This window comes from Periplaneta americana, chromosome 2, assembly GCF_040183065.1.
Source record: "Periplaneta americana isolate PAMFEO1 chromosome 2, P.americana_PAMFEO1_priV1, whole genome shotgun sequence".
Classification (NCBI taxonomy): Eukaryota; Metazoa; Arthropoda; class Insecta; order Blattodea; family Blattidae; genus Periplaneta; species Periplaneta americana.
The window spans coordinates 44,562,093-44,579,180 of record NC_091118.1 but is presented as its reverse complement, the minus strand read 5'-3'; the positions used below and the strand labels follow the sequence as shown (position 1 = coordinate 44,579,180).

General features: G+C 37.3%; 2 protein-coding genes across 4 annotated transcripts in view; both read left to right on the top strand.

Moving 5' to 3' along the window:
- The first annotated feature begins 1,297 nt into the window (after positions 1 to 1,297).
- On the top strand, positions 1,298 to 7,530 carry LOC138693054 (uncharacterized). 2 transcript variants are annotated; one of them, XM_069816624.1, is made up of 4 exons: positions 1,298 to 1,921; positions 2,991 to 4,150; positions 6,340 to 6,472; positions 7,244 to 7,530. In XM_069816624.1, exons 1-2 carry the CDS (start codon positions 1,477 to 1,479, stop codon positions 3,551 to 3,553), a joined length of 1,008 nt encoding a protein of 335 aa, XP_069672725.1. In that variant the 5' UTR covers positions 1,298 to 1,476; the 3' UTR covers positions 3,554 to 4,150; positions 6,340 to 6,472; positions 7,244 to 7,530. The 2 variants fall into 2 exon arrangements, with proteins under 2 accessions (XP_069672725.1, XP_069672717.1); XM_069816616.1 differs by lacking the exon at positions 6,340 to 6,472.
- A 9,363-nt stretch (positions 7,531 to 16,893) lies between these two features.
- Positions 16,894 to 17,088, top strand: part of LOC138693046 (general transcription factor 3C polypeptide 1) — a 93,561-nt gene continuing 93,366 nt past the window's right edge. Inside the window, exon 1 of one of the 2 annotated variants that reach the window (XM_069816594.1) lies at positions 16,894 to 16,980. The gene's annotated coding sequence lies outside the window, so the exon portion shown is untranslated. Of the gene's footprint in view, positions 17,085 to 17,088 lie in introns of both variants that reach the window. The other variant, XM_069816604.1, reaches the window with a different exon arrangement.

Genomic DNA, 17,088 nt, shown 5'->3' with positions numbered 1-17,088 from the left:
AGAAAATATATTTTTAAAATGGCCAAGTTTCCTTTCTCCTATAAACTTCCAAGAATGTATTCAGAACAAAATCTCAAACCTTCTACTCCCTAAGTGCATTGAAAGACAAAGGATTTTTTCAGCTTCGTGGAAAGCTTGAAACATGTTAAAGAGAATAGTTTACGCAGTGAGGGATAAAGAAAGTATTAGTTCTGACTCCTTTAAAAAGAGGTTATTAGAAGAAGAGAAAGAGAAAGTTTTTTCTTTTTTAAAAGGGAGTAGAGTGATGACCAAAGAGTGAATACAAGAAAGATTACACTATAATGGTTCTCAACTCTTCCTCCCGCATCTTTGTGAAAGTGAAACTGGAGAAATTCCAAGACCGAGTACACAGTACCATACCACTAGTGCAGTGGTCGTCAGCACTCGCTGAAATGTACAATGGATACACCGTGCGCACTGTCGTGCAACAGGGAGAGATAGAGAGCATACCCGCTAGCAGCTATGAGAGCACTATAGTGCACTGCGTTTTCCGCGGGTAAGTGAGGCTAGCCCCAGCGTACTCTGTGCTGACGATCCCTGCTCTAGTGGGAAGAGGTGCGAAATCGGTCTGTGCCTACTACCTACATGGTCAGATTAGATTCAAGTTTCGAACTGTAAACATCAGGGTGTCGAAGTGTGACGTGTTGAAAGTTCGAAGATACAGCGAACATTAGTACTGATATTGAACGTAGTCTGACCCAAACAGGCATTAATACTGTATGTATAGTAACGTCAGTAGTATAAAAACAGACACTTCGGTTTTAGTGAACCTTAGATATGGTGAACGAAATATGCTGGTCCGCAGAGGTTCACTATAACCGGAATTGACTGTATTTGTTTCTACCTCATTCAGTTTTTCCTTCAAGTAACCTCTTATTTTATTCCCGTCGTTCATTGAAATAATTATCTCTATTCTCCTGTAAGAATTTCTGTTTGGCTTGTTTCCTTCTTTCTAAAAAAAAAGCCCAGGTCAGCTTAATACCCTAAGGGTGAAACCTAACCATTTTCCACCCATTACTACATAAGCTAGTGGATTATAGTTTACACGTTGAATTTTCGTTTGCCAACTTCGTTTCGAATTTCGATACTGAGAAATACAACTGGTAGTGATTTTATAACTTATGTTGGCAGCAGTGACAAGTCTGAAGTTTAAATTCTGATAATTCATAATGTTCTAGATATCTGTGCCGGGAGCCCGTTACTGGAAGCCTAGATCATATTATATGATCTAGGCTGGAAGCTAGTGAAATTTGAACATACTGGTACTAATAATTAACATCCGTATCAGGTTGAACGAGGATTGAGCATATTCTCTTCCTGCACTTTCAGCCGTCTTACATGTCATACCAACATAACCTACGAGGCATTACGAACGTTCCGCGCTAGTTCGCAATGTTATATGTGTATATTCATAGCTATCGATATAACATTACGAATGTTTCGCGCTAGTTTCTAATGTTCGAGCGGGAATTCGTAGTTGTGGAAATGGCTGCAGTAGGTGATCGTATTAATATTAGAAAGCTGAGCATTATTAATAGTGAAAATGAAGCGCAACAGTGGTGCCGGGAGAAAGGTCTGCTTCCCGCAAATATGGAGTGTCCACTTTGTGGGGAGTTGCTGTATCCTCAGTTTGGCAGGAGAGACAAATACGGTTTCTTTCATTGTCAAAAAAAATGCGCCGGGCATGAGGTTTATGGAACATTTAAGTTGTCTGCTGCAAATAACACATTTTTCAGTCGTGCGAGATTGTCAACTATGAGAGTTCTCCTTATAATGTACAGTTTTGCTGTAAAGTTTTCGTACTCCCAAACAATAAGGGAGTGCGATGAGACGAATGTACCGGATGTAGCGGAGTCAACGATCGCGGATTGGTTTTCATACTTGAGGGAAGTGTGTAGAGGTAAGAAAATGAACTGTTATGGCAGATTTGGTTAGTTTAGGCTTTTATTATGTCTTTGGTAATTATCTGTGACAGGTTAAGTTAATTTAGGATTTTACTGACAGGTTAGGTTAGTTTAGGATTTTACTGACAGGTTAGATTAGGTTAGAGTAGGATTTTAGTGACAGGTTAGCTTAGGTTTTTATGATGCGTTACGTAATTATTTGTGACAGGTTAGGTTAGTTTAGGATTTTAGTGATAGGTTAGGTTAGTTTAGGATTTTAGTGACAGGTTAGGTTAGTTTAGACTTTTATGATGCGTTGCATAATTATCTGTGACAGGTTAGTTTAGGGTTTTGGTTAGGTTAGGTAAGGTTAGATTAGTTTAGATAAGGTTAGCTTAGGTTTTTATGATGCGTTACGTAATTATTTGTGACAGGTTAGGTTAGTTTAGGGTTTTAGTGACAGGTTAGGTTAGTTTAGGATTTTAGTGACAGGTTAGGTTAGGTTAGGGATTTGGTTAGGTTAGGTTAGGCTTTTATTATGGTTTGCATATATGAAACTGTGACAGGTTGGGTTAGGATAGTTTAGGCCTTTTTTATGCCTTCTGTAGGCAAATATGTGGCAGGTTAGGTTGGGTTAGTTTAGGATTTCAGTGAGAGGTTAGATTAGGTTAGTTTAGTTTAGGCATATGAAACTGTGAGATGTTAGGTTAGCTTAGTTTAGGCTTTTATGATGCGTTAGATAGTTTTAGCTTTTTTATGCCATGTGTAGGCAAATCTGTGGCAGGTTAGGTTGGGTTAGTTTAGGATTTTAGTGAGAAGTTCGGTTAGGTTAGTTAGGCTTTTTTATACTTTGCATATGCGAAACTGTGCAAGTTAGGTTAGGATAGTTTAGGTTTTTATTATGCCTTGTATAGGCGTGTCTGCGACAGGTTAGGTTAGGCTAGGTTAATCTTTTGTTATGGTTTGCATATACGAAACTGTGACAGGTTAGGACAGGTTTTTTTTAGAATTATATTTGAATTTCTATTAGATTGGTTGGTGGTGTAATTGTTAGATTAATTTGTATAAGTTTTATTTTTCTTTCAGACAGTCTGGATCGCCGTTACAAGAACGAACCTAGAATTGGAGGGCCGAATCATATAGTAGAAATTGATGAATGCAAGATTGGACGTAGAAAATTTGAGGCTGGTCGTATTGTGGAGGGTTCTTGGGTTTTGGGCATGATAGATCGTGAGACGAAGGAAGTGCGATTGGAGATTTGTCCGAATAATAAGAGGGACAAAGATACTTTGCTTCGTCTTATTCGGAAACATGTCGCCGCTCAAACCACAATAATGACGGACTGCTGGAAGGGATATGAAGGCCTGGATGTTAACAATTTCCGTCATTTGACTGTGAATCACAGCCTCAACTTTGTTGATCCGGAAAGCAGTGCATGCTCGAATTTGATCGAAAAGGCATGGCGTGGACTTAGGGGACGTCTGTCTCGGGGAGGCGTGCGCAAGGAAGACCTCAGTGATCACCTTTGTGAATATTTATGGAGGAAGGATTGTTCGAGGCTAGCGCGCGATCCTTTTGAGGCTCTGCTTGAAGATGTAAAATTACTCTATCCCGGAGGTGTCCGTTTCGAAGAAGGAGAAAGTGATTGAGTGTGGTTGTCGTGAAGTAGTGATTTTTTTTTTTATGTTGGCAGTTGAAGTGCGTCAGGCTGCGTTCAGCCGGGACAGCGCTGGGGTAGCGATTCACTTTTGCTGAGTTACAGCAGCTGTTAGTGGCTGAACGACCAGACTGCAAATTGCAAAATGTCCGCTGTGTTTACAAACAAACACGCCATTGTTCTGTCTACTCCGGCACCATTGGTTGAGGTCTACCCCCTCCACTTTCGCTGGCTAGCAGCAGACTTGCAGCGAAAAAAATTTTGCTACGAAAAATGGCGGCCGCTATTGCAGCGCTGTCGGCCAGCAAGGCGTTCAGTGCTGTTGCTATCTCAGCGCTACCGCAGCGCTGTGCCGGCTGAACGCAGTCAATCATAATGGCGGGCTTCGAATGAAAGTTCAGTTGTGAAATTCGTGTTTATTATAGTATTGTATGCTCTAGTTGAGTGTTTTTCAGTGGGTATTGAATTAATAACAGTTCTGCGTTCTTCACATTATATCGCATCGTGTGTTTCATATGACTAAAATCGTTTCACTGACTAGAAAACATAACGTTTGCACTCACATTACGTTGGACGTGTCATTTCACAGGTAATTTGCCACATATCTCTACAATTACTTTACTTGTAACAATTACCAATAGAATGCATAAGTTTTAAAATGCATCTCCACAAAAAATTCCATCAAATTCGCTTTGTAATTCGAATATTTTCTATTGCAAAATCGTCAGAATCCGCTCAATCCTCGTTTCACCCATAAGTAACATTCACCTACATTTTTAGGTTAGGTCTCGTGATTTGTAAACTGTTTAATCTTGTTCTTACCATCTCACGGCACTGCAGTATGGCAAGTGATCTTTCGCATACTTATTATATTCTGTCCATGAAATCTGTAGAGTGCTGGTCTGGGCAACTGGCACCATAGCTGGTTGGTCCAGTAAATAGTTACGGAAGGTGGGAGAGGGAACACAACATGCTATTTGAACTCTCACCCGCTCGCTCGGGGAAGGAAAGGGAGGAGAGCAGGCTCCACCTTCTCCCAAGTGACATCATACCCCAGTTTACTGTATAGAATCCACAGACATAGGCGTAGTATAGGCTATACTCAATATATAGTGAATTATGTATTTATGAGAATGGAGAGAATCTTGCCTGAATTTCGAAGCTGTTGCTCAAAATATCCTCCATTTCATTCCATACATATGGTGCAGTAATGTATGAAGTTCTGGCACACCCAATAGAGCTCATTTTCAGTAATATTATCTATTAGCCATGTACAACATTTCTGATCGAGAATGGAATTTGTTTCTCTCCACTCATTAAATAAGGTCCTAATAACATAATGGAGAAAGTTAACACAATGCAGAACTGCAGAGATTGCATTCTTCACCTGACATATTTAGGAACATTAAATCCAGATGTTTGAGATGGGGAGGGCATGTAGCACGTATGGGCGAATACAGAAATGCATATAGAGTGTTAGTTGGGAACCTGGAGGGAAAAAGTGCTTTGGGGAGGCCGAGACGTAGATGAGAGGATAATATTAAACTGGATTTGAGGGAGGTGGGATATGATGATAGAGACTGGATTAATCTTGCACAGGATAGGAATAAATGGCGGGCTTATGTGAGGGCGGCAATGAACCTGTGGGTTCCTTAAAAGCCATTTGTAAGTAAGTAAGGTTCTAATAACATAATGTTTCTATGGTTGTGTAGTCTGTGGAAATCGTCACTGAAACTTCTGTAGATACAACTCGTAGAACTTTTTTTCAAAGATACGATTCAGTGAGGAAAATACGTTGTTGTACTGGGATCGTATAATGTTTTAAAATATGTATATCTCAGTAGAGTTCAGGCAGCTGACTAAGTACGAGTATAGTGCAACAACGACACAGTGTGTTTTAAGCCGACCATCTGAAATGTAAGTTGTCAGCATTCTTTCTAACTTTAAGATTCTGTGGTGTTTGAATCAAACAGTAGGGTCGAGGAAATAATTTAGGATTTTCTTTAAAAAGTATTACTATATTTACTCGTATGTTATACCCCTTTTTTCCCCCCTCTTTTTTTTTAATGGAAAATAGGGAGTCTTATATATGCATATATGAAAAAGCAGTAAGGAAATAACATTTTTCAAGTTAGGTAACAGTAGGCCTAAATATAGAGATTAGTTTTAAAATGTCAATAAATTTTCTCTGCGAAGTCAATCAGATTCAATTTAAATGATACAGAATAACTTGCTTTCTTGTTGCTTATTTTACATTCCCAAACTGACTCTGATCTCTTTGATGGACTTAGGAAGTACGTTTGCGAAAACCGATACCATCAGTAGAAGAAGAAAGGGAATTTGTTTCTCAGTCTTTGCTGTAATAATGGAAGAGCTAACAGGAGAGAGAGTAGGGTAGATAATTCGAAGACAAAGACAGATGATGTTCTTCTTTGTTAGCTTAGAAACAATGGGACAGAATGTGATTTCAGAAGAGGGTTTTGCCTTGCAATCTCTCCTTGAACATTTGTAATTGATAATGTACATTACTGTATGAAAGTCTAAGGCAAGAATTCAAAACTTAGAGCCTTATATTGTACATGGCTATGTTGTGGGGGTCTAATATGTGGATAAGTTATATGCATATTTTTACATTTTGCTCTTAAAGTAGAGGGGGATCTTATACAAAGGGGTCTACTATGGGTAAGTGAGTAAATAAATTATGACAGTTGTACAACAGCTACCATTAAAGGTGAGGCCATGAACTTCTTCACTAATAATAAAATCTGTTTTCTTTAGTTCTTCTGAAATAAAGCAGCAAACCCACGGTGGCAAGTATTTCCCAGTAGTTGTCCATCCAGACAGGAACTTAGGATGTTCCTGCAGTTTGTACATGACTGGATTGTGAAGCCAGAAGTGATATTTTTTATAGGTAAAGTGTAGCCACGTCTAATGGAATATGTAACTTCCCAAAATGATCATTAGTGAAGTTCGGAAGCACCTAGTCAATTACATGGCATTCATTGTGTTCATAACATTAAGTGAGAATAACTGGATCTAGTATTCAACAATTTATTGAAGTAATGTAAAGCTTGTCTTTGACCAGGTGGACATCATTTCGAATATATGTTTTGTAATTTAAACACTGTAACTGAATTTAATTACTGCTACAGGTCATTCGTTATCTCGTGATTTAAGCTTGTGTGCACTAGCACATAATAAGAATCTTATGGTGGGGGTAAGCGAGCTTGTTAGCTATAAGAGGATGTGTAGGGAGGGAGGGAAGCTTCTCAGTCCACTTTCTTCTTCCCCTGACGTGCAAAAAAATTTCACGAGATTACATATGGCGTATATACTCTTAATCGTTTAGTTTCATCACAATATTGAAGAATGATCTCTGTTTATGTATTTGATGGTGAAAGTGGGCCCCATTATGGTGGGCAAAGGGCTGTCAACAGGCTGGCCGGTACATTTTGGAGTTTTAAATTGAATAAGTAATTTATTTTCAGTATATTATTGATAACAAAATTTATCATTAAATTGAATTGAAGTTTGAGATTGGAAAACCTGTACTAACAGACTCCCTTTTTTTTCTCTATGTTTGGATCAAGCTTTATGGAATACTATACATTACAAAGTTCAGTAAATAATTGGAGAGGTAAAGTAGAAGTTTTCGGTCTCTAACACTGATTTTTTTTTTCAGCTTGCAGCTCTTCATTGAACCCAGAACGAGAGAAATGCAGCAGTGAAAATAATGATGGCAGCAGCAGTTGTTGCTAAATTGCAACACTAATAAAATTAAATGTTGGTTTTTAAATTACACATTGGTTGAGTGTTGTTGGCTATTTAGAGAAACAACTGAATTCATTACCTTTGTTAATTTACATGCTCAGATTTTGGGGTTATTGTCATATAAAAACTGTACTGTGATTTATATTTAGTATCACATCATTGTGAGCACAAACATCACACCTATAGTGTAAAGATGGGAAAATCTAAAGGTGCACCAGAACTAAGTTGTCAGTCACAACAAGTGAACCATCTTTATCAAGCTGGACAACTTGTTTTATCGAAACGTGTTCAGAGTAAACAAAGTTTAAACAAGAATCCAGTATTTGGTTATTATTCCTATGTTGCGTTGAGTTGCGCAAAGAAGAACGTGTTCAAAATTGAACATGAAGTAAAGCGAAATATATGTAAAGGTTGTGAAGGACTCCTGGTTCCAGGCGTAACTGCGCAAGTTCGTATTACTAAGAAACCTCATGTTATCCGGTGGAAATGTACACAGTGTTTAACCAGCAAGATATTTCCAGCCACTAAAGGTTATGAACCTTGGTTTCAAACTGCGTCAGTTGTATGTAAATCTAGAGAAGAAGCTAAAAATGTGAAAGAGATTGCTGACAAATGATGAGGTGTTCGAAAGATGCCATCCAAGAACACAGAACCAGATGCCATCCAGGACACAGAAAATAACACCGTGTTTATCCAAATATAAGCTGCCCCCTAATATAAGCTGCACCTGCATTTTTAGGTTAATTTTATTTATATAAGCCTTCACCTGCAGATATATTTCATCAGTCTTAATGCAGTGAAAAAAGTGTGTGTGGCTTATATTCAAGTAAATACAGTACTAATTAATTTGAATAGACTTGCCAGAATTAATTGTTTCATGATCATTTGTTACAAAGATATTGTGGTTATAGTCAGTCCAAGATGTGTACGGAGCTTAGTAAACAGCCAACTAGCCTTACATCAATGTAATCTGTCTTTTCATTGGTTAATCACATCGATTAGTACACATCCTTGATTGATTATAGTACAGAGAGGAACAATCAAGACTTGATGCTGGTAAAGTGTTCGCTCATCACTAGTCATTCTGTTCTCGGGCAAATGGCATACTGATTTGATAGAATAAAACTTATGCATTTTGAGTCAGTGTAAAATAGGTCATTGCAACATAATACCTGTGCGTCTTGAAGATTTGACTTCGGACTTCACATCACTCTTGCTTGCATATTATCAACATTCTCTGTAAGAGATCTCTCTGCATATTTTCTTTCATTTGTTGTTTAAAATGGGGCCCATTTCACCCCACTTCTTAAGGATAGTTGGTAGAGTTTGTCAGCTATTCTATGAGAGTTACCTTACCTTAAAATAAACTGAATTTTCTCCAGAATTATAGCAGATAGGTAAACAACATTTTCACCAATCATAAAACAGACCCTTCTGAGTTGATTGATACCCATAATAAGTAACTATAGTCCCGTCGCTCTAATTTCCGGCAGCCAATCACGTTGCAGGTCAGCTACATTTAAATGTGTGCGTCTTGTGATTCGCTGATGAAGACATCATTCATTTCTTAAGGCTCGATAAATACTTAATATAGTCGCCCGCCATTTTGGCTCTTTAGTTGGCGTTTGCAGAAAGTACACGAGGACGTTATTTGCCGCTCAATTATTTGCTGAATTACAGTGCGTTTGATTTAGATTTTATAGATAGAGCCTTCACTTCCTAAGACGTAAGCAAAGAGGAGGAGTCACGCCGGGAATAACAGCGTCGCGACTATAGGATTAGTTTCTTTCAGTTGACAATAATTAAACACTGGAGTTTTAATTAAAATTTTTATTCATATTTGTTTAGTAGTAGTTTAACATGTTGTAAGTGAAAGCTTTTTGACATAAAATCTTAATTTTTGTTTTTTTAATTACATTGAACAACAAGAATTTTGCTCAGACTTAAAACAATGTGTCCCTTATGGTTTGGTGTGCACTGAATCCGAAAATGCCTCTCTTTTTTTCGTACCACGTAAGGTTTTTAAGATATACTATGATTTCACTTTTTTATAAGCGCTTCCCCAGGAAACATCTGGCGTGGATTGGGGGGTATAAACCAAAACAAAAGCTAATGCATTTTATGAGTTTATGACTTATTTCTGGTTTCTTATGGTTGTTGGCATGTTCTTTTGTACTCCCCCCCCCCCCCCCTGTAATTTAACATAAATTGGGGCGAGTTATATGCGAGCAAATATGGCAGTTTCTACCATGTTGCTATTTTCTCATGAGTGTAAAAATTTACTATAATTGTGATCGATGTGATCAATTGAACCTTTTTATAATCTCCTAATCTGGATCTCTTCTTTTCGGGAAAGGCAATTTTCCATGAGAATGTGCCCCTGGCCTTCTTTTCCAATACTCTTGGTAGTACATCGGGACATCTTGCAGTACTTGGCTGCTTTCTGTATTGGGATAAGCAGTGGCTTTTCAGCTGTTTCTAAGAGGTCTCTTCCCTCTAGGGCAGTGCTGTGCAAGTTCCTACAATGTAATGCACAGGCCATCAGGTGCCTGTTCTGTTTATGTAACTTAAGTTAATTACTTCTAACATATCATGAAAGTGACTCAGAAATTGCAGGGATAAGCAGAATGATACTTAGATAAAAGCTTAAAACTATATTAAATTGCAGATATATAACTTTAACTTTCACGTAAAATTGCGAGATAATGGAGTTCCTTTTCTGATTTTATTTGTCTTGATTCCCTCTTGGATGGCATTATCCAAACATTCTGTGTAAGACTTGTAAATAGCAAATATTTTGTTGGCAGAACTGTGTTTTTCCTTTTAAGAAAAAGTCATTGGGGTCATTTCTGCACAATAGTTTCAAGATTCTCTCCGATATATGTTGTTTCCTACTTACAATTTTTTAAAGCAAGCAACAAATTCAGTTTACGATTTTTTTCTTTGCATTGGAAGTAAACTAAAACCTATAATACTATTAATACCAAATGCAATGTAACTGTGTAATGATGGTATTTTATAGTGTGTAAAGCTGATGCTTGTAACCAGACTATAAATGTTAGCCACTTAATAAGACTTGATTAAGTTTTTGTTTATTCTGTTCTATATTTATCTCAATATATAGGCTGCAAGACAAGACTTCTTTATGACCATTTTCATACTACAGAAAAACTAGAACTACACCTTTGTGATGCTACTTACAATGTTTAAATTGGAACAGTTGGTTGGTTAAAAGGCAACAAACTTTAATAACATTTAGTTTTGCATTCAAATTTTGGTTGTAAATTGCATTTCACGTTGCCATCAGATCTTCTTTTCTGAAAAAGCAATGTATTTGGTAAGAAGGTATTTTGTTAACATTGTTCTTGTAAATAAAATTGTTCATTTTGACATGAAATTATTTATTTTGCAAATGGCTAGTACAGTAGTGGCAAAAAAAAAAACAGACTGAGCCTTGTTCACAGTGACAGCACGATTAACTGGTAACTAAGACTTTTGTGGTTCGAATCCTGCCTAGGAAGGAAACTTTTTTTTGTTCCTTATTCAAATTTATTCCCAATACTTTTCGATTGCAGCGATATTTTACTACTTAATTAACTTATTCCCAGAACATGAATTTTACCAGCTTATTTTCTAATGGCTTTCGAAATGGGCTACGTCAGCAGTCGAAACTACAACAATAATTTCAATAGATTACTCGCTATCTTGTGAATGCGGGCATGGCATGCCCAGTGGCTCATTTCGGGGACTTTGATTATTCTGTCGGTCCTGTTTTTTTTGCCACTACTGTACATGACCAATGGAGTCATTGACTACAAACAACAAAAATAGTAGGTAATAGGAAAATTTTACAGATAACTGAAATAACACATCTTCATCCTGGCTTCCCAGTAATGGTCAACTTTGGAGGAGGAGTGGAGGGCTGGACACTTTTCCAGGTGATGATGGTCCAGCTCTTCATTAACACTGCTGAGCATGCAGTTTGGGGATTGCATTATCCCAATGTGATTTAGGTGTTTGCCCAGTATATCATGTCTGTTAGAAAGGCAGAATATGGTGACTGCTGATCTTCTGGGACCATCAGAAGTGTTTAATATTTTGTTTCCCTAGTGGTGTTGAGATCAATCAATCAAACTGCATAGGGTATACACAAAGTGCTTCCATCGGACCCTATTTGTAGCAAACTTTTTCGCTTCGCTCCATGTTTTCCCCTCCCTAGCAATTTCCTCCAAAACTGTTCTCTTCCATGTATTTTTTGGCCTTCCTCTTATTCTACTACCCTGGGGGTTCCAATCCAAAGCCATTCTTTGTACTGCCCCATCTTCTTTCCTGATTGTGTGCCCTATCCAATTCCACTTTCGTCTTTTGATTTCTATTGTGATTTCTTTCTGATTTGTTATCTTCCATAGTTCTGTGTTTGTGATTATATCTGGCCATCTAATTTTTAAGATTCTTCGTAAACATCTATTAACAAATGTTTGCAGTTTATTTTGTATAATTTTACTTGTTTTCCATGTCTCACAGCCATATAATAAGACTGATTTCACGTTACTGTTAAAGATTTCAATTTTTGTAGAAGGTGTTGAGATGATGTGTTATTTAGTTCTTGATAGGATTTATTTTGAAGAGCATTTTTAATTAATGCTTCACTGTGTGGTAAGACATTGGTCCCAGTGGGGGCTGTTTGATAAGGACACCCCTCTTAGCTAAGGCTTCTGCTTGTTCATTGTCAAAGAGTTTGCAGTGACCAGGAATCCACTGGAAAATTACATATTTATTCCTTTGTTTAAGAAGTTGTAAAATGGTCTGGCAACTCAGGATCTCCATAGTCCTGGGAAGAAAGCTAAATGTATTACAGAAATCGGCATAATGTTATATAAATGTACTTAATCAGCCAGAAAAAATGTTCTTTTTTATGCAGTGAAGGATACTAGATACTGGATCGTTCACCCAAGAGTCCTCCCCATTTATGAACAACACATTAAAGCTGTAGTTCTTTTTGTCTCCGTAGACATTGCCTTTGGTGCACCATGGTACATGCCCTGCATAATGATGATAATTGAAGCAGTGGTGAAATACTGGTAGGGAAAGGGAGTAACCCTGTGATAAATTTACAACTAAGCACCATTTTTTTTTCACCATAAATTCCACTTGAATCTAATTGTGTTTTTTTTTTGCTGGAATATAAAAGTGTATTTTAAATACAGAGTGACCTTTTTAAGTTTTTCAAGATTCCATACTCAAATACCCAAATAATTTGCAAAAGTAATGGAATGAAATAAATGATTTTTAAGTCTCAATGTGAATAAAGTCTTAAGGTAAGCGTTCACTACATTGTATCGCACTCCTCGTACGAATCGCACGCAATGGATATTTTAAGTGCAGTGCGTTCACTGTAACGGCTCCACCTCATCGCCTCATCGGATTCCCCTATCAGCTGTTTAAAACATGACGTTGTACGATATTGACATTGCTGAAAACAGAGGAGTTTGAGGTTAGGTCTATTAATTACGTCTGTTAGCGAATAAGAATTTGTAATTGCTTCATACGTCTTAATTGAAGAGGAAGAAACGAAAGAAATATTGGTTACATAATATATTTGCAAGAAATGACTTGATTACTGTAATGGGAATGCCTCAAATTATATAATTCTTCGCAATTTTCTACACGCGAAATAAGTTTTCCGTCTGCCATTTTGGCGCGACACTGAACATGGCACAACATAATAGTAACAGTTGACCAATTAAAATTGATTTATTAAAGAAGGCCATGATCGCACGCATCGGAAAAGTTGCTCATCCGAGAAACGTAGACGGATTTGCCGTGAGGCGATGCATCCAATACGATGTACTGAACGCAGTTACATAACAATTACAGCAAAGATAGTCTTTTTCCGATCCATGCGATTCTTCCAATGCGTGCGATACGATGTAGTGAACGCTTACCTTTAGATCAGTTCCTGAAAGTGGTATGCTGATCTGTACCACGCTGGAGAGGTATAATGGAGAGCGTGCCAGAATGACTCATTATTTGGAGACTTCGGTAACCATATCGACAAGTGTATCCTGTTATGTTGGATATTTCAGTTAGTGACTGTATTTTAGGCTACAGTGGAGTCCAATTCTCCTGACATATTACGAGAACCAATAATGTGCAAGCATGACATTGTCAAACCTACAGAGCAGGTACTACGCATTTTAACATTAGTTTTAAACTACAGTACATAGTTGCAAGCTCACGAAATGTCTTTAATTAAAAATGCAGTTATCATATCCTTGTGCCATATTTACAACAGGAACAGAGAGTTACTTTTGCACTAGATCAGTGATGGCCAAATGGTGGCCTGAACCAGGCCATGAGTACATTTCATCTGGCCCTTGAATAAAAATGTATGATTTATTCCTTTTCTTAACTCCATGTGTAAAAGTTAGTGTTGCTGGGAATCATAATTTACCTAAATCGAGACTTTAATTTTAATTACGAAAATATTTTCATTAATTGGTAATGATAAAAGTGTTTGTGACTGCAAATGTTTTGTGATATAAATTAGCAGATTTTTATTACAGATATTACTCAGCATTTAAATACACTTAATTTAAAATTGCAAGGAAAGAATCAGACAATTTTCGTAATGATGGCATTTGTAGATGCTTTAAAAAAAGAAGTTAAATCTATTCAAGCAAATGTTGAAAGCAGATAATTTATGCCACTTTTCCTGTTGCAAACAACTGTATGAAGAAGAAAAAGTTAGTTTTAAGAAGTATGTTGAATTTACTGAAGACCTCGTTTTAGAATTCGGTAGTAGATTTCAAGTTTTTGAAGTATTTCGATCACAGATGAAACTGCAACAATGCCATGAAATGCAAAGTAGAGTGCCAGCCTGAGAAACTGCAGTTAGAATATGTGAACTCCAGTGTGATCCTCTTCAAGCAGCAGAGGCAACTAGTGTTAATTTTTGGAAACTCGTTTCAAAATAACATTAAGAAACAGATTAATTCAATTCAGTGTTATCCCATACGCTTAAGATTGCAACATCAGAAAGTGGACTTTAGGGGTGCTATTCATAGACATTTTGCTAGCCGCGTGTTAAACTAGCCCCGGCTATCGACTGGTTACTTGTACAGGATTCATATTATCCTTATCGCTAACACTCATTCATGAATACGAAAAACGTTAGTTTGCTGATCATCCACCGGAAGTCCGCGCTAAGAATGTCTATGAATACGGCCCTAAATCTCTTAAAAAAATTTGACGAACATCAGTTTCCATTAAAAAGCAATGCTTGTTTTTTCATTGTGCATTAAACACTTCTGTTTTAATATTTGAGTAGTTTTAATAATATGTTCTTAAATTGCCATCGTAAGTTTATTTTTATTGTAGCTATTTTTAATTTGCATGGCCCTCAAGTATGGTTCTTATACTATACTCGCCCTCAGTGCATTACTGATTGGCCATCACTGCACTAGATCTTAGTACATACTGTTCAGAAAGAGGGAGAGTGAAAGAAGCTAAGAACTGGATCTCATATTTAATTTAATTTCTTTTATTATATTACATAGATATTACAGCAGCATTGTGGCATTGTGAAACAATAAAAAAATATATATAATACCTAGTAAAGATTTAAGTCAGTTCTTCAGTTGAGTAGAAGGTATACCTAATATGGAGAAATTTTGTTGTAACCGGTTTTTTTTATTCCTTGTCCCTTCAAAGCTTTCAGATAATAAGCATTTGTCTCACTTTGTTCATACTATCCCACTTACTGGATTCAAGCAAATTATGCTAGTGGAAAAGTCGGAAAACAATAAGCTAGCAAGAACATTAAATGCCTTTGCAATCAAGTCAGCTGCGGTGTCGCCCTGTCATTCATTGCGCTGAGGTAGGAAAGCTTCGAGGGACATTACCTAGAGAATGGAGAGGGGCAGATAGCATGGAAAACCATAAAACTCGAAGTTCAGCAACACCTCAGAGTACACCTTTCATGTCAAAACATTAAGTTTTCTCTCTGTTGTAGGTGGAATGTAGAGGATTCATGTCATAAGGCAGGGCTGGGCAGCTAGAGCAGATTCTACTCTCTCACGGGGAGCCATATGATTTCTCTTCATCCCCTTTCTTCCCCGCCAAACACCGCACAGCATTGATTCAGTTACAGATGAATATTAAGTAAGCGTCCCTGTTTAGAGTCTAGTTCCGCTCCTAATGCCCAGCACTGTCATAAGGTATAGAAATCGCAAAATTATAAATACATTATGCAACGACCCTGTAATGGTAGTAATTAAGACCCGAGTATCATAATTTTCATACGAGCGTCATAATTACCATTATAGGCAAGTTTCATACGACTTTTTATGCTCGACCATATTTCTAACTTGAAATTATTCAGAAGTATTCATTTTATTCGCATCTCACTGAAGAGCAGAAGTGACCTTGTGCTAGCTCGTAAATTGTGAGATGTGCGCAGACGCGAAAGTATTGATTTTTTCCTAGGAACATTAATGTCATTGACCTTGGTATAATTTAGAGAATAACATGAACTAATTTTGATATAACCTGGAAATTGATTTAGAATTGAAAAACGAGATGACAAATTGAATTTATTTGAATATTATTTACAATTAACGCTAATTATTATAGTAACAGAACATAACCTTCTGCGACAGTATTGGATTTCCAACCTCCGTGACGTTTTCCTCGTCTTTCGATTGCATATCCTAGAATAATCGAAAACCAGAACTTTAATGAATAGGTGTACTTTAATGACATGCATTAAAGGACTGCTACCAGGTGTATAATTACTATATTTCGGCATGGTCGAGCATAAATATATTACTGTAACAATACATTATTTTTGCACTTTGAGGGTTAAAACTTCACTAAACCATATTAATAATAATAATCCATGGCGCTACGGCCCGTAAAGGGCCAGACCGACCAGCCGGCTGCTGGCCTCACACCCGCATGCCGAAGCAGAGGTGGACGATCATCCAACCAGAATGGAGGTATCGTGTAGTTAGCACCATGATCCCCCCAGCCGTCACAGCTGGCTTTCGCTACCTATCGTAGCTCCTCAAGTGCATCACGATACTGAGTGGGCACTGGTCCCATACACTGACCGAAATTTCATGAGAAAATTTCTTCCCCCATGAGGACTCGAACCAGTGCGCATTCTGTAACGCGAGTCCTAGGCAATATGCCTTAAACCACGACACCGCGGCGCGGGACTAAATCATTATATTAGCTATATAAATTTGATACATGTAACCACTAACTTCAAAAGAAAAAAAATTTAGTGAGAAACTGAATTGGCGACAATAGTGCGCAAAGTTGGCAACTTGATTAAATGCCCGGTGATCCAGTTTACGGGTTTCTACAGTTTTGATGAGGAATCCTAGTAAAACTGAATTTCATTCTGATTCCTAAATCTGAGAAAATAGATAATGATGACTAATAAATTTAAAACGTCCATTGATAATGTTGGCGACAAGGAGTTAATTCGATTTCCTAGATTCAAGTTGGTAGGGCTTGGCATCGAAGAAATTACAAGTTAGCCAACATAAAGAATCGTAAGGCATGTAAGTTTAAAAACATGGAGTCTGCTAGTTGTCACTACTTTGACATAAAGCACGTGGTAAATTTAATACGCAGCATGTAAGTCTCTGAACAAGAATAATGCAGTAGAATTTGAGTTTATAGTTATGCATTTGTCACCGTTACATAATATATATTATATTACATATGGTCTAATATAAAAGGTCA